Source organism: Neoarius graeffei, chromosome 13, assembly GCF_027579695.1.
Source record: "Neoarius graeffei isolate fNeoGra1 chromosome 13, fNeoGra1.pri, whole genome shotgun sequence".
NCBI classification, from domain to species: Eukaryota; Metazoa; Chordata; class Actinopteri; order Siluriformes; family Ariidae; genus Neoarius; species Neoarius graeffei.
Genome location: NC_083581.1, coordinates 61907520 through 61925751, shown reverse-complemented (window position 1 = coordinate 61925751; position 18232 = coordinate 61907520). Strand labels below are relative to the sequence as shown.

Sequence of the window (18232 nt, the reverse complement as noted above, 5' to 3'; positions counted from 1 at the left end):
TTCACAAAACAGAACATTCACATCAGGACTAGAAGTGAATAACACTAAATAAGGATTGGACCATTTCTCTGAGTCATCGGACATGCTTTTAATATAGCAGATGGCCATTTGAACCTCTTTTATGGTTCAAATGTCATTATCATCCAGCTTATCATTAGATGAGATGAGCAAGGACTGAGAATGCACTACTCTAGTGAGTATGTTTTAAGGAACTGCTTGAGGCAGTGTGTCATTAGTAGGAGAATAGAAGTAGTAGATTGTGGATATGGCAAAAAGCTAAAGCCATACATGAGTAAATAGTGTTAAATATGAATTCATATATCTGGCCTCTCATAGAATAGCTGTTAATCAGTAGTTTTATTTTGCTTGTACAGTACTTGTACTAACCGGGATATGCTTATAGAAAATAAGTGGTATAAGTGGGCAGACAGAGAGAGAGGGAGAGAGAGAGAGAAAGAACTTCGTGTGGGTGGGATTTGGAATGGGCACAATATTGGGCTTATAAGTGGAGGGAATGGGGTGAGGGCTTCTTTTGGCTCATGTTGAGGCCAGAGGGAGTGTTACTTACTATCCCAGCGTATTTGGGGGCCTCTGGTGAGAGCAGCTGATCGTTGTTGTTGTTGTTGTTGTGGGGAAAACTGCCGCTGTGACTAGAGGAGACCGTGCGCTTCCCAATACTGAAACTCATGGCATCCAGAGAGTGGCTCCTGTTGCGGATCACCCGCTAGGGGGTCAGAGAGAAACACTGTGAGCCAGTGGGCATAGTGGGCACAGTGACCATGAACAGAGAAGTGAAGGGGGGAAAGTCGCTGCTTTGAATGCCAATTACAAAGGGTTACAAAGGAAGACCCTGAGGCCTGGAAGGTTCTATAGATGAGAGGAGAATCAGAAATGGGTACAGTGATGGAGGGATGAAGCAGAGCAGAGGTCCATGACTGTCCATGACAGACAAGACGCACACAGTGAAGACAAGGAAGGCTAGCTCAAGCCAAGGGGAAGCCACTGAGATATGTACCCGGCACTGCTGAAGCCAGCTCACAGAGAGGATTGTCCATAATCTACTTTTATTAACATTAAGCAATCAGTGGCATCATTGAGCATGGGATATAGATGCTAAAAATGAGCGCAAGGTGCTGTGAACTACACCATGACTCCAGACGCTGGTCCTGGTGAGCGACGGGAAACAAAGTGTCCATGTTTCAGTGTTCAGTGCTTGTAGAAATGAAGTGCTCTCATATGTGACACTTTCTCTGCTCCACACTTGCAAATACCTTCAAGTGCATACAATTCATAGCACCTTGCACTCATTTTTAAAGACCACGCACACTGATACTACTGTATACACTCAGATCAACAATCCTTTATAATTCCTCTCTTGATGTTTTAGCAGAGCACAGTTTGCTGTCTGTTTCTGTTTGACTGACATCGCTCATTGTGATATAAGTACAACCCCGATTCCAAAAAAGTTGGGACAAAGTACAAATTGTAAATAAAAACGGAATGCAATGATGTGGAAGTTTCAAAATTCCATATTTTATTCAGAATAGAACACAGATGACATACCAAATGTTTAAACTGAGAAAATGTATCATTTAAAGAGAAAAATTAGGTGATTTTAAATTTCATGACAACAACACATTTCAAAAAAGTTGGGACAAGGCCATGTTTCCCACTGTGAGACATCCCCTTTTCTCTTTACAACAGTCTGTAAACGTCTGGGGACTGAGGGGACAAGTTGCTCAAGTTTAGGGATAGGAATGTTAACCCATTCTTGTATAATGTAGGATTCTAGTTGTTCAACTGTCTTAGGTCTTTTTTGTAGTATCTTCCGTTTTATGATGCGCCAAATGTTTTCTATGGGTGAAAGATCTGGACTGTAGGCTGGCCAGTTCAGTACCCGGACCCTTCTTCTACGCAGCCATGATGCTGTAATTGATGCAGTATGTGGTTTGGCATTGTCATGTTGGAAAATGCAAGGCCTTCCCTGAAAGAGACGTCGTCTGGATGGGAGCACATGTTGCTCTAGAACCTGGATATACCTTTCAGCATTGATGGTGTCTTTCCAGATGTGTAAGCTGCCCATGCCACACGCACTAATGCAACCCCATACCATCAGAGATGCAGGCTTCTGAACTGAGCACTGATAACAACTTGGGTTGTCCTTCTCCTCTTTAGTCTGAATGACACGGCGTCCCTGATTTCCATAAAGAACTTCAAATTTTGATTCGTCTGACCACAGAACAGTTTTCCACTTTGCCACAGTCCATTTTAAATGAGCCTTGGCCCAGAGAAGATGTCTGCGCTTCTGGATCATGTTTAGATATGGCTTCTTCTTTGAACTATAGAGTTTTAGCTGGCAACGGCGGATGGCACGGTGAATTGTGTTCACAGATAATGTTCTCTGGAAATATTCCTGAGCCCATTTTGTGATTTCCAATACAGAAGCATGCCTGTATGTGATGCAGTGCCGTCTAAGGGCCCGAAGATCACGGGCACCCAGTATGGTTTTCCGGCCTTGACCCTTACGCACAGAGATTCTTCCAGATTCTCTGAATCTTTTGATGATATTATGCACTGTAGATGATGATATGTTCAAACTCTTTGCAATTTTACACTGTCGAACTCCTTTCTGATATTGCTCCACTATTTGTCGGCGCAGAATTAGGAGGATTGGTGATCCTCTTCCCATCTTTACTTCTGAGAGCCGCTGCCACTCCAAGATGCTCTATTTATACCCAGTCATGTTAATGACCTATTGCCAATTGACCTAATGAGTTGCAGTTTGGTCCTCCAGCTGTTCCTTTTTTGTACCTTTAACTTTTCCAGCCTCTTATTGCCCCTGTCCCAACTTTTTTGAGATGTGTTGCTGTCATGAAATTTCAAATGAGCCAATATTTGGCATGAAATTTCAAAATGTCTCACTTTCAACATTTGATATGTTGTCTATGTTCTATTGTGAATACAATATCAGTTTTTGAGATTTGTAAATTATTGCATTCTGTTTTTATTTACAATTTGTACTTTGTCCCAACTTTTTTGGTATCGGGGTTGTACAAATCACTGTCATTTCGTGTAGTCTGTTCATTAGAGTGATCATGTACACTAGGCTTACATCACATAGTATGAGAGTACACGAGTAAAGAGCATGGTATCAGATGGATAACTAATTCCTGTATTGATGTATCCCTAGCAGCAAAAAGTTAACACCAAAAATTAACACTGCCCTTGATATCACTGAAGCCGATGCACTCAATGAGTTGTTTATATAAAAAAACTCTCTATATAAAATCCAACACGCTTCATATCAATCCTCTTGGGCCATACAAAATGAATGGGTAACATGGCTATATATAAATTGTTACATCGGTGTCTATTTAGCTAAAATAATGAGCAAATTATTAATCACTTAGACTTCTAGCTAGTTATTACTCAGTAATTATTATGCTATTATACACAGACACCAATATGAATCATATAGTTATGATAATGAGGAAATGGTAAACATGCTTATGAGTCCTGAGTGTTATAAGAGGGCTCAACTGTTTTAGAAGATAAAAAAGATCAGTTTGATAAGGGGATTGAACTAAGCAAATATTGTACATATAAATACATATTATTCTACCCACATTCACTGGATATGAGCAATCGCGTGCTCTGATTGGCTACTCTACTACTAGGATATCAGCTCATATACTGTGAGTAGAGAAAAACAAAATGGTGGCGTGTGTTGCTGAACCAACTGGGGATGAAATAAAAACTCTACTCAAAAACAAAACCCCCAAAAATATAAATAAGAGCGCTCTGAGAGCACAATATCCCCCGCTGGCAACTATGCCATAACTCTGGTAAAATGCGACTGAATTGAACGGAATTGCACTATGTGTATTACGGACATATAATAAAGAATCCTGCCAAGTTTCGTGAAATTCCTTCAAAAAGTGTGAGAGGAGATGATTTCAGAAGGTGAGTACCCTTCCCGGGATGGACATCGCCACGACATAATCCCCCTTTGGGCCTTTCGGCCAGCGGGGGATAATACAAATTGTGAGGGAAGTTGATTTCAGAAAGCAAGCACACCTTAATGAAATTGCCAAAGTTTGTTAATAATCAAGGGCATAACTCTGGTAAGATTTGCCCAAATTAAATGAAATTTCAATATGTGCATAACTGTCATATAACAAAGGCTTTTGCCATGTTTGGTGAAATTCCTCCGCAAATTGTGACAGGAGTTGATTTCAGGAGAATGTACACCCTCATGAAATTGTCAAAGTACAAGTTATTTAATTAAGGATCAAAACTCTGGTAAAATTTTCACAAACGAAATTAAATTGCAATAGGCGTATTACTGTCATATAACAAGGCCTTTTGCCAAGCTTCGAGAAATTCGTCCAAAAATTGTGAGAGGAGTTGATGTCAGAAGGCGAACACACCTTCATGAAATTGTCAAAGTAAAATTTTGTTAATCAAGGGCTGTAACTCTGGTAAAATGTAACCGAATTTAACGAAATTACAATATGCATATTACCGACATATAAAAAAGAATCCTGCCAAGTTTTATGAAAGTCCTCCAAAAATTGTGAGAGGAGGTGATTTCAGAAGGCGAGTACTTTTTCTGGGAAGGACGGACGGACGGATGGACATCGCCACAACATAATCGCCCTTTGGGCCTTTCGGCCAGTAGGGGATATATATATATATATATATATATATATATATATATATATATATATATGGAATAAAATTTTTTGATGGTAAGAACGCATCTTTTTCATTTTTCAAGAATTATTATTATAGCATTTTTCACAAATTGCGACTGTCATTTCACTGTTTTATTTACATTCTAAACGGAAATGATTTAGTCGGACATATTGCATAAAGTTTTTATTTACTGAATTTGCAAAAAATAAAAATGAAATGCTCTGTTTCTCAAAACCCAGTGAAGGTGGATAGAATAAAACAATTATTCCACTCAATCTCGCCATACATGGCTTATATACGCACCTTGTCGGCTATCAGTTCATATACTACTCGATTTCATGGAATAACTGTTAAATATCTATACAGTTGGCTTTTAAGAAGGCTTTAAGAAAGTAAAGAATATGAATTGTACTATACATTAATATTAGTCTGATCTACATATTAGAGTTAACCATAAATTCACACCCCATCTAATCATATTTTTTTCACTGGTTTTTCAATCCCACTGTAGTAAATATGGATGTGCTTTTACCGCATGTGCTATCAATTAATTTTGGGTCATTAAACATGTTTAACTGTAATCATCAGATGACGGGCTTGAGCACTGCTATTTCTCCATATGCTAACTGAAGTAATTAGGGCTAATTAAAGTAATAAATGATTTGAATTACAACACTGTAAAATCTGTTAAGCACTGATACTTAACAGTTGGGGTAATAAGCATGCTGACTTGATATCTCCATCCTGGAAGATGATGGCACCTGGCGTTTACACATTTCACAAAAAGTGCTACTACGCTACCAGAAAAAGAAGTGTCTAATGAATAAGGTATGATTGAGTCTGATTAAGAAAAACATAGTCTCACAGGATATTGTGTAAACCAGCACAAAAGCTAGATATTCTGTCAAGCACACCCACATCCACACCTGTAATGAAGAGCACCATGGGAGCCCACACAAAAGCAGTGCAGGATTATTATTAGGAGCACTCAGACAGACCCAGCCACCCATAAATCACTGCCTGTCCTCCAGATTATCATGAGAAGCACTGTAGGAAACGATAAGTTGCAAGGCTGTACCTTGAAAGATTCAAAGAAGCCCCCTCCTCCTCCGCCTCCATTCTCGAGCTTCTCCTCATCCCCAATGAGCCCCATCATGGCCTGGCTGTTGATATGCAGCTCTTCGTACAGCGTCTCCAGCAGGGCTCCTCGAGTGCGCTCCTGACCCCCCAAACAACACACAATTCAATCCATTAGATAGATTTATGGAAAAATTATGGAGATATTAAAATATTGTCTGGATATAACCTTCATACTTGGACAATGGGGATGTAACTAAATACGAATGCATTATTCATACTGAACAAATAATGTGTTCTAACCAGATACAAATACCAGCCAAATAGGAGGTGCACTTTTCAAACTTTTCTTTCCCTTTTTTATTCTTTTGTCCTGGGTAACTGCATGGTCAGGTGGTTTAAATTAGGCCATCAGTTTGGTTGCTTTTTGGTAAACAGAATCAACTAAGTTCATTTGAAAATATCACCGGTACAAGCAAACAAACAAAATGAAAAGTCGTGCAGAGCATGATACTTGCGAAAATCACAAGTTATGGCCGATTAGGTGTTTTTACAAGATTTGACCTTGGTGACCTTGACCTTTGACCTTGACCCACCAGAAGCTAATGATGTCTTTGTGTGACCCTAGTGAGTTATCCTGTGCATTTTAGTGAAGATTGGTCAAGAAATGATGACACTGTCACCTCACAGCAAGAAGGGTCCTGGGTTCGAGCCCAGCGGCCGGTGAGGGCCTTTCTGTGTGGAGTTTGCATGTTCTCCCTGCGTCTGCGTGGGTTTCCTCCGGGTGCTCTGGTTTCCCTCACAGTCCAAAGACATGCAGGTTAGGTTAATTGGTGGCTCTAAATTGACCGTAGGTGTGAATGTGGGTGTGAATGGTTGTTTGTCTCTGTGTCAGCCCTGCGATAACCTGGCGACTTGTCCAGGGTGTACCCCGCCTTTCACCCATAGTCAGCTGGGATAGGCTCCAGCTTGCCTGTGACCCTGTAGAACAGGATAAGCGGCTACAGATAATGGATAGATGGATGGATGATGATGCTAGAGCACCAACGGACAAACGGACAGATCAACATATTTGCAAAAATCTCTGATTTTCACAAGTAAAAACGCATGAGAAGGATTAAAAACCAAGCCTGCCTCAGGCCCAGCACCACAGGTGGGGGGTGTTTAAGGGGGCGTTGCCCCTTCAGGTGGACCCCCCCCCCCGTGAAGACTATGGCCTAATTTGAATTATTTATTTTTTAAATTGATTTTCATGTTGGGCGGCACGGTGGTGTAGTGGTTAGCGCTGTCGCCTCACAGCAAGAAGGTCCTGGGTTCGAGCCCCGGGGCCGGCGAGGGCCTTTCTGTGTGGAGTTTGCATGTTCTCTCCGTGTCCGCGTGGGTTTGCTCCGGTTTCCCCCACAGTCCAAAGACATGCAGGTTAGGTTAACTGGTGACTCTAAATTGACCGTAGGTGTGAATGTGAGTGTGAATGGTTGTCTGTGTCTATGTGTCAGCCCTGTGATGACCTGGCGACTTGTCCAGGGTGTACCCCGCCTTTCGCCCGTAGTCAGCTGGGATAGGCTCCAGCTTGCCTGCGACCCTGTAGAAGGATAAAGCGGCTAGAGATAATGAATGAATGAATGAATGAATTTAGCCCATCATAGTTCACTAACTCACATCAGTCTCGTTCTGGCCTACGTCTTGATGTGACCAATCCACTTGACTGGATGAATGTGAACTAAAGTAGCTGAAGCTATTTGTTGTGCTCTATTATGAGGGGACTCTGAGTTGGCAGCATTCCCAAGGTAATTCAAGAAGGTAGCTAGCTTAGTTTCTTATCTAGCTTTAAACAAACAAAATGGACATCTGAAAATGGATTTGAAATAAATTACGATAGAGGACCCTAGGACTAGCGTATCAAACAGCACTGACCAACCAACCACTCCGGATAACACAGCCAAGCCAGAAAAATGACTTTGGAAGAGCAGTCGCTTACTGACAGTCCTGCTCAGCCTGCTACTGGTAACATAAGCATTCAGTCAGGTGACCTTGGCTATGAGAAACCAGCTCAGCCATTTCTACAGCAATTCCCAAAAAAACCAGCAGTACAAAAAGATTGCTCTCTTTCATTTTTAGGCACTTAGTATAGAGAAAGAGACTGGCTCAAATATTCTCTTCACAAAGACTCTGCATGTTGTTTTCCATGTCGAAAATATGAAACAAGTGACTCTGTGTTTCCAACTTTGGGCTTTAGCAACTGCAAACATGCTGCACGCAAGATAAAAAAGGTTTAGCAGACATGCCAGTAGTTAAGAGCATCAAACATGTGAGGTGTTTTGGAAAGAGAGACAGTTGCGATGTTCAATAGGCAATGAAATTTCAATGTTGGTCAATTCCAACCAGCTCTCTCAAAACCACCTGAATATCTTTGTAGACGTAATTGAATTGCTTGTCTCAAATGAATTGCCACTGAGGGGATCCATTGATTCAGCTGAAAACCAAGCTCAAGTAGGAAGTGGACTTTTTCTGTCCTTGTTTTGAGACAGAATGAAGAGCTCCAAAATATCATCCCCTCTCAAAAAAAAAAAAAAAATCTGCCTACACCTCATGACATATAAAACCAAATAACTGACCAGATGAGTTTGATCATAACAGAGGAAATTGTAAAATATGTCAGAGAGTCATGGTTTACAATTAAGGTGGATGAAACAAAGGATCCAAATGGCCCAGAGAATGTCTCTATTGTATTTTGTTATCTAGAACAGAAATGTACAGTGAAAGAGTGACTGCTATCGATGCTGACCACTGGCAAGTGTGATGCCCTGTCACTTACTGATTTAGTGTTTGAAGAACTGTCAAATGTTGGTCTTGTCACAAGTAAATAGAGGTCAACAAAAAACTCCGTGTTATGATAGTTTGAGTGTGATGTCTGGAAGGGATGGAGGTATGCAGAAACGTATTCAAAATAAGTTAAACAGAGAGATCTTGTATATTCATTGTTTTGATTACCAACTCCACCTAGTGATCGTGCATGCTATTTCATCGGAGAGCGTAATTGGAATCCATGACTACATGGAAGGTTTGAGAGCGTTAGACTCTGGCAGTGGGAATTTGTGGATGCTGGGAAAATTAAACCATTACTGTACTTAACCAAGACTGAAACAGATGAGTTGTAGTTCACTGTTGAGTGTGAGTTTTGGAGATCTGGTGCACAGGCCAGTGTGGTGAGAAAATAACTTTAGGCCAACTTGTCTGTAGTTACACCAGTGTTTTCGATGCCATGCCTGTGGCTCTTACTGCATTCAAACATGCGCTGACATTTGGGGCCTCAACTGCAATTTGTGTGAATTCTTTCTCCACACTGAAGAATGTATTTTCCTGAGCACAGACATGGCATGTTACACACATTAAAAGCTAATCTGATCAAGCAAAGCAGAAATTTTAATCAAGACTGGAAGGATCTTCTGACAAGATTCAACTCATCAGCAAACCGAAGACTACACTATACTGAATTAAGGTAGGATTGGATATTTTTTCATGTTTTGGAGTGTTAAGTTGCACATCTCATCTCATTATCTCTAGCCGCTTTATCCTTCTACAGGGTTGCAGGCAAGCTGGAGCCTATCCCAGCTGACTATGGGCGAAAGGCAGGGTACACCCTGGACAAGTCGCCAGGTCATCACAGGGCTGACACATAGACACAGACAACCATTCACACTCACACCTACGGTCAATTTAGAGTCACCAGTTAACCTAACCTGCATGTCTTTGGACTGTGGGGGAAACCGGAGCACCCGGAGGAAACCCACGCGGACACGGGGAAAACATGCAAACTCCACACAGAAAGGCCCTCGTCGAACCCAGACCTTCTTGCTGTGAGGCGACAGCGCTAACCACTACACCACCGTGCCGCCCGAGTGTTAAGTTGGTCGAGGGACATTTATATTTGTTGGAAAGGCTTATTGTTTATGACACTACACTGTGTGCACAATTATTAGGCAAGTGAGTACTCTGACCCTACCATTATTTCTGTGCATATTTTCCAACCCCAAGCTATATACACTTGAATGCTAATTGGATTTAAGCATTCTCATGTGGTATTTATTTGTGCAATGACAGAGGGTGTGGCCTAAAGTCATTAATACCCTATATTAAGGTGTGCATAATTATTATGCATTTTCTTTATCTCAGGCAAAATGGGCCAAAAAAGAGATTTAACAGACACTGAAAAGACAAAAATTGTAAAATGCCTATCAGAAGGATGCAGCACTCTTGAAATAGCTAAGCTAACGTGACCACAGAACAATCAAACGTTTTGTTGCAAATCGTCAACAGGGTTGCAAAAAATATGTGGAGAAGAAAAGACGCAAATTAACCGCAAAAGACTTGAGAAAGATTAAATGTGAAGCTATCAGGAACCCATCATTCTCTAGTGCCACCATATTCCAGAACTGCAACCTACGTGGGTTGTCCAGAAGTACAAGGTGTTCGGTGCTCAGAGACAAGGCCAAGGTAAGGTAGGTTGAAACACGACCACCACTAAACATGACTCACAGGTTGAAATGTCAAGATTGGGCCAAGAAATATCTGAAGACAGATTTTTCAAAGGTTTTATGGACGGATGAAATGAGAGTGACTCTTGATGGACCAGATGGATGGGCCTGTGGCTGGATAACTAATGGATGCACAGCAATACTTCGACTCAGATGCCAGCAAGGTGGAGGAGAGGTACTGGTATGGGCTGCTATTATTAAGAATGAGCTAGTTGGACCATTTCAGGTTGAAGATGGACTTAAAATCAACTCGCAAACCAGTTTCTAGAAGATACATTTTTCAAGCAGTGGTACAGGAAGAAGTCTGCATCATTCAAGAAGGCCATGATTTTTATGCAGGACAACACACCATCACATGCTTCCGAGTACTCCACTGCTTGGCGAGCCAGCAAAGGCCTTAAAGATAGCAGAGTAATGACATGGCCCCCTTCCTCACCTGAGTTAAACCCTATTGAGAACTTGCAGGCCCTTTTTAAACGTGAGATTTACAGTGAGGGAAGACAATACACCACTCTGAATAGCATTTGGGAGGCCGTGGTTGCTGCTGCACACAAAGTTGATCGTCAAGAAATCAAAAAACTAACAGGCTCCATGGATAGACGGCTCATGGCAGTTATTGAAAAGAAGGGTGGCTATATTGGTCACTGAATATTTCTGAAATGCCAGAAGTGTTTATTTTTTAATTCTGAGTTGTTTATTTGTTACACTTACTCCATCCATCCATCCATCCATCCATCCATTATCTGTAGCCGCTTATCCTGTACAGGGTCGCAGGCAAGCTGGAGCCTATCCCAGCTGACTATGGGCGAGAGGCGGGGTACACCCTGGACAAGTCGCCAGATCATCGCAGGGCTGACACATAGAGACAAACAACCATTCACACTCACATTCACACCTACGGTCAATTTAGAGCTACCAATTAGCCTAACCTGCATGTCTTTGGACTGTGGGGGAAACCGGAGCACCCGGAGGAAACCCACGCAGACACGGGGAGAACATGCAAACTCCACACAGAAAGGCCCTCACCGTCGGCTGCTGGGCTTGAACCCAGGACCTTCTTGCTGTGAGGTGACAGTGCTAACCACTGCACCACCATGCCACCCACATTTACTCTAAAAATTAAAATAAATAAGTGAGATGAGAAAATGTTAGCTTTTCATTTAGTTGCATAATAATTCTGCACACTAGATGTTGCCTAATAATTGTGCACACCTATATATTCCCCTGAGAAAGCCTAAAGTCCCTTTTCCTTTGTTAAACATTTGGGTTTTAGGTTTATTAACAATTTGGATTGACTGAGAGCACTGTATTTGTTCAACAATAACCCCTTCGGACATAATGTGTACAATTGTACACATGAAGTTCCACAGCATTTTTCATTGTGTCCGAAGGGGATAAAATGAATCCTCAGGAATACAACTTGCCTAATAATTGTGCAAACAGTGTAATAGTCTTATTAGTTTTATAATAGCCAGTCTACAAGACAATATGTGCCTATTACGCTGCACTGCCTGTGTTCGATTCTGTTCTTCAGTAGAGACTGATTCTCAGTTTCCAGTTGGATGTGTTTAACAACAGAGGCTTTTCCAGAGCGTTGTATAGTAATTTGACCTGGTGGTTGTTGCTTTCAGCTTGCATTATGTCTGTAAACGTTGTTGGCTCTGTTGAAGTCAAGCTCAGAGAGTCGCTATCATGTGATAATGTGTGGATGGTATGTATTTCCTCGGGTGTATCGATCTGTTAGTGTGTGTGTGTGTGTGTGTGTGTGTGTGTGTGTGTGTGTGTGTGTGTGTGTGTGTGTGTATGTGTAGTGTAATGATGGACTTGTTAAATGATTGTATAGCTGTGCATTAAGTCATTGCCTGCATCTCTGCATTTCTATCCCTCTCTCTGTTCATTTTCTGCTGGCGCCAGCTCTGTTCCGTGCACATCTACTGTATCAAATGGCATGAGGTTGAAGAACTGTCAGAGCCAGAATTCACACACCATGCTGACAGTGCATTTTTTTTCAGTGTACTTTTCCAAAGTGATATATCTAAAAGTCTGAACACTGAACGTGCTGTCTCAAAAATAATTTTATTAAAAATTGATGTTTTGCTATGTAAATGAGCATAATTAAATAACACATTGATAGTCATTTGAAGACAGTATATGTATACACTACCGTTCAAAAGTTTGGGGTCACTTTGAAATGTCCTTATTTTTGAAAGAAAAGCACTGTTCTTTTCAATGAAGATCACTTTAAACTAATCAGAAATACACTCTATACTATACTCTATGCTAATGTGGTAAATGACTATTCTAGCTGCAAACGTCTGGTTTTTGGTGCAATATCTCCATAGGTGTATAGAGGCCCATTTCCAGCAACTCTCACTCCAGTGTTCTAATGGTACAATGTGTTTGCTCATTGCCTCAGAAGGCTAATGGATGATTAGAAAACCCTTGTACAATCATGTTAGCACAGCTGAAAACAGTTGAGCTCTTTAGAGAAGCTATAAAACTGACCTTCCTTTGAGCAGACTGAGTTTCTGGAGCATCACATTTGTGGGGTCGATTAAATGCTCAAAATGGCCAGAAAAATGTCTTGACTATATTTTCTATTCATTTTACAACTTATGGTGGTAAATAAAAGTGTGACTTTTCATGGAAAACACAAAATTGTCTGGGTGACCCCAAACTTTTGAACGGTAGTGTACTTTCAATATTTGAAACATCATCCTATTATGAGTAAAGAAAAAAAACTGTCAGTGTGAGGTTCATTGCCTTAAACACAATTAACTCACCTCCAGTCTGGCAAACTTCTCAGCTTTGTAGCAGGCATGCTCAGCGTTGATGAGCTTTGTATATAAAAACTCATGGAACTCAGGTCCCTAAGAGAGAAACAGATCACAAATCATGGTTTAATGCTGAACTGTTTAAAAAACAAACAAACGAACAAAAAACATGTTGCATTTTGGTATTAATTGGGACTAAATATGTTAAAGTTGCAACAAGTTCTTTTTTTCAGCTTACCTTCTTGAATATGGCAGGATCAGGTAGAGTTGGTCCAAAGAAAGGGACATCATCTCTCGCGGTCACCGACACCTGCATGATGATTTTTTTGTGAATAGTCTTTAAATAATGCTAACAGAAGTTCTTGTGCAAAATACATGATTTAATTGATTCAATGATTATTATGAAATGAAATATTACTGGGTTGCAAAAGTTCTTCACCAGCAAAGATTTTTTTAATATACATATATATCTTGTGTACTTTCTGTAATAACACTAACTTTTAAGATCAATAAAGCTGAAAGCTCTAAGCTTCACGGTGTAATCTACAGAGATGTTGGTTGTTTCAGGATGCTTTACCTTGTATAGGACATTATCAGAGCATGGATTCTCCACTTGTACCACAACGTAGGCATGAAGGAAGTTTGATGCGATCATGTCTGGCACAAAGGGAGTGTTCTCCTCTTGGAACACAATGGCCACAATGTCATTTCCTATATGTCTCTTCCTCTGCAGCTAAAACATAGACAGGGAGGGACAGAAATAATAACGAAAAGACACTATATACACTACACTGCACTGATCTATAATCAATCGTGTTTTTCTACTTTTTATCCCGTTCTCATGCCTATCATACTGTATTTGCTTTCCATCCATTATCTGTAGCCGCTTATCCTGTTCTACGGGTCGCAGGCAAGCTGGAGCCTATCCCAGCTGACTACGGGCGAGAGGCGGGGTACACCCTGGACAAGTCGCCAGATCATTGCAGGGCTGACACAGAGACAAGCAACCATTCACACTCACGGCCAATTTAGAGTCACCGATTAGCCTAACCTGCATGTCTTTGGACTGTGGGGGAAACCGGAGCACCCGGAGGAAACCCATGCAGACATGGGGAGAACATGCAAATTCCACAAAGAAAGGCCCTTGCCGGCCACTGGGCTCGAACCCAGGACCTTCTTGCTGTGAGGCGACAGTGCTAACCACTACACGGCCGTGCCACCCATATTTGCTTTCATTTAATTAAAAAATTTGTTTTTCAAAATGTACTTGGGTTATCTTACACTTCTACTTTGTCATTGACAACACACTAAAGTGTAAAACACAATGCACAGTTAATGAATTTATCACAGTAAATCAGAACAAACATTTTTCCAAGCAGAACATAAAAACTAGCCAGAACAAATACATGAAATGTGGGCGGGATAATCCGTGCATAACACTAGCATCTGCTACAGCATTCCAGTCTCTGTGCTATGATTTACACTACAGAGCGGACAGCGGTATTTATAAACATGACTGAAAACATTAAAAATGCAATGGCAAAATGGATATGTTAGGAATGGCAAACGTATTTGGGAAACATATTGTTCTTTGTTCAGTTAAGCCCAAATGAATAAAGTCTAATTCATAGTGAATAAATCACTTGTGTTATGGATGGAAGTGAAGGGAAGCCTGAATGTGTAACTTCCTGCAGCTGGAAGACTGCTGTAGTCATGATAATCTCCTTCAGCAGATGGTTGGTGATGATAATGCAAACTATAAAGTTTGGATGGACTGAGTGGAAACACAGTGCTGCTGATTTTTTTTTTTTTTACCCAGAGCTCAATTCTATAATGGTGCTCTTTCAGAAAGCACCCTATGGTCTGTCAACCGGCTACAGCTGCTATTGCTCTGTGTGAATGTGTATAAAAATGGCTGAGTCCCTAAGGAGCATCTCGAAAAACACTGCCCCTCAGAGAAAGCTTCTGGCACCGGGAGACAAGAAGGTCACTTAGCACGACACATCATCTGCCAGCATTGCAGCAAAGGACAGCTGGGTGAGAGGAACGCTGTTCAGCTAATAGGTTATCTATCATCTTAAATAAGGATGTTGTAACAACAGACCAACTGGTTGAGAGCAATTTTGCTGCTTACAAAAGAGATAATTGACAGGCAGTTTAATCTGCTATTAAGAAAAATACAGCAACACAGATGTTCACTGAAGCAGATGATTTAACTGAAGGATGCTTGTACCTGCTGCATGTCACCTTCAGTGTAGGGGAGCTTGGTGGATACGTGGAACATGACCTCTTTGTTATGGAAGTTGTAGTAGACTGATTCTGTGCCCGTTTGTCCATGTGTCACGTCCAAGCCTCCCCGAAAACTAGAGAAAGCACAAGAGGATAGATGGTAAGATAACATTTGTAAGCATAATGGCATTTAGTTTTAATTTTCAAAATCTTTAAATTCAAGTCTACTTTTACAGTCCTCACACTTACCAGCAAATGGTACACTGAGGATTCCTATTAGGGTTACTGTATTTAGTAATTAAATAATAATTCACTATTTATTCACTATTAATTAATAATCAATAGTAGTTACTGAATAGAGGTAACACAATAAACCCATGTGGACACGTGTGTGTGTGTGTGTGTGTGTGTGTGTGTGTGTGTATGTGTGTGTGTGCATGTGTATATATATATATATACAACCCCGATTCCAAAAAAGTTGGGACAAAGTACAAATTGTAAATAAAAACGGAATGCAATGATGTGGAAGTTTCAAAATTCCATATTTTATTCAGAATAGAACATAGATGACATATCAAATGTTTAAACTGAGAAAATGTATCATTTAAAGAGAAAAATTAGGTGATTTTAAATTTCATGACAACAACACATCTCAAAAAAGTTGGGACAAGGCCATGTTTACCACTGTGAGACATCCCCTTTTCTCTTTACAACAGTCTGTAAACGTCTGGGGACTGAGGAGACAAGTTGCTCAAGTTTAGGGATAGGAATGTTAACCCATTCTTGTCTAATGTAGGATTCTAGTTGTTCAACTGTCTTAGGTCTTTTTTGTCGTATCTTCCATTTTATGATGCGCCAAATGTTTTCTATGGGTGAAAGATCTGGACTGTAGGCTGGCCAGTTCAGTACCCGGACCCTTCTTCTACGCAGCCATGATGCTGTAATTGATGCAGTATGTGGTTTGGCATTGTCATGTTGGAAAATGCAAGGTCTTCCCTGAAAGAGACGTCGTCTGGATGGGAGCATATGTTGCTCTAGAACCTGGATATACACTGTAAACCCAAATAAGTTGAGTTTACTTAAAAAAATTGAGGAAAGTGGTTGCCTTAAAAAAAATAAGTAATTATTAATGATTGAATTGAGTACCTTAAACTTAGAATCTTCTGGTAAGTTTAAGGTACTCAATTCAATCATTAATAATTACTTATTTTTTTAAGGCAACCACTTTCCTCAATTTTTTTAAGTAAACTCAACTTATTCGGGTTTACAGTGTACCTTTCAGCATTGATGGTGTCTTTCCAGATGTGTAAGCTGCCCATGCCGCACGCACTAATGCAAGCCCATTCCATCAGAGATGCAGGCTTCTGAACTGAGCGCTGATAACAACTTGGGTCGTCCTTCTCCTCTTTAGTCCGAATGACACGGCGTCCCTGATTTCCATCAAGAACTTCAAATTTTGATTCATCTGACCACAGAACCGTTTTCCACTTTGCCACAGTCCATTTTAAATGAGCCTTGGCCCAGAGAAGACGTCTGCGCTTCTGGATCATGTTTAGATACGGCTTCTTCTTTGAACTATAGAGTTTTAGCTGGCAATGGCGGATGGCACGGTGAATTGTGTTCACAGATGATGTTCTCTGGAAATATTCCTGAGCCCATTTTGTGATTTCCAGTACAGAAGCATGCCTGTATGCGATGCAGTGCCGTCTAAGGGCCCGAAGATCACGGGCACCCAGTATGGTTTTCCGGCCTTGACCCTTACGCACAGAGATTCTTCCAGATTCTCTGAATCTTTTGATGATATTATGCACTGTAGATGATGATATGTTCAAACTCTTTGCAATTTTACACTGTCGAACTCCTTTCTGATGTTGCTCCACTATTTGTCGGCGCAGAATTAGGGGGATTGGTGATCCTCTTCCCATCTTTACTTCTGAGAGCCGCTGCCACTCCAAGATGCTCTTTTTATACCCAGTCATGTTAATGACCTATTGCCAATTGACCTAATGAGTTGCAATTTGGTCCTCCAGCTGTTCCTTTTTTGTACCTTTAACTTTTCCAGCTTCTTATTGCCCCTGTCCCAACTTTTTTGAGATGTGTTGCTGTCATGAAATTTCAAAATGTCTCACTTTCGACATTTGATATGTTGTCTATGTTCTATTGTGAATACAATATCAGTTTTTGAGATTTGTAAATTATTGCATTCTGTTTTTATTTACAATTTGTACTTTGTCCCAACTTTTTTGGAATCGGGGTTTTATATATATATATATATATATATATATATATATATCTCATCTCATTATCTCTAGCCGCTTTATCCTTCTACAAGATCGCAGGCAAGCTGGAGCCTATCCCAGCTGACTACGGGCGAAAGGCGGGGTACACCCTGGACAAGTCGCCAGGTCATCACAGGGCTGACACATAGACACAGACAACCATTCACACTCACACCTACGGTCAATTTAGAGTCACCAGTTAACCTAACCTGCATGTCTTTGGACTGTGGGGGAAACTGGAGCACCCGGACGAAACCCACGCGGACACGGGGAGAACATGCAAACTCCACACAGAAAGGCCCTCGCCGGCCACGGGGCTCGAACCCGGACCTTCTTGCTGTGAGGCGACAGCGCTAACCACTACACCACCGTGCCGCCCCCATATATATATATATATATATATATATATATATATATAGAGAGAGAGAGAGAGAGAGAGAGAGACACACCCCAATCATAACAATTAAAAATAACAATTATTCCATGAAATTGAGTTGTATATGAGATGATAGTCGACAAGGCGTGTAGCACCGAGTAGACTATAAACCATGTATGACGAGATTGAGTGGAATAATTGTTTTATTATATCCACATTCACTGGATTTTGAGAAACAGGGCATTTTTATTTTTATTTTTTTGC

The 18232-nt window shown here is 40.8% G+C and overlaps 1 protein-coding gene across 20 annotated transcripts in view; it reads right to left on the bottom strand.

The window, feature by feature from the left end:
• rap1gapa (RAP1 GTPase activating protein a) overlaps positions 1-18232 on the bottom strand; it is a 205717-nt gene that overhangs the window by 17421 nt on the left and 170064 nt on the right. For 17 of the 20 annotated variants that reach the window (XM_060938285.1, XM_060938289.1, XM_060938270.1 and 14 more), the window contains 6 exons: positions 15318-15447; positions 13662-13817; positions 13323-13394; positions 13094-13180; positions 5777-5917; positions 569-724 (listed from right to left, as the gene is read on the bottom strand). In XM_060938285.1, coding sequence (XP_060794268.1) covers positions 569-724; positions 5777-5917; positions 13094-13180; positions 13323-13394; positions 13662-13817; positions 15318-15447 — 742 coding nt within the window. The remainder of the gene's footprint in view (positions 1-568; positions 725-5776; positions 5918-13093; positions 13181-13322; positions 13395-13661; positions 13818-15317; positions 15448-18232) is intronic. The other 3 variants (XM_060938279.1, XM_060938280.1, XM_060938284.1) reach the window with 1 other exon arrangement.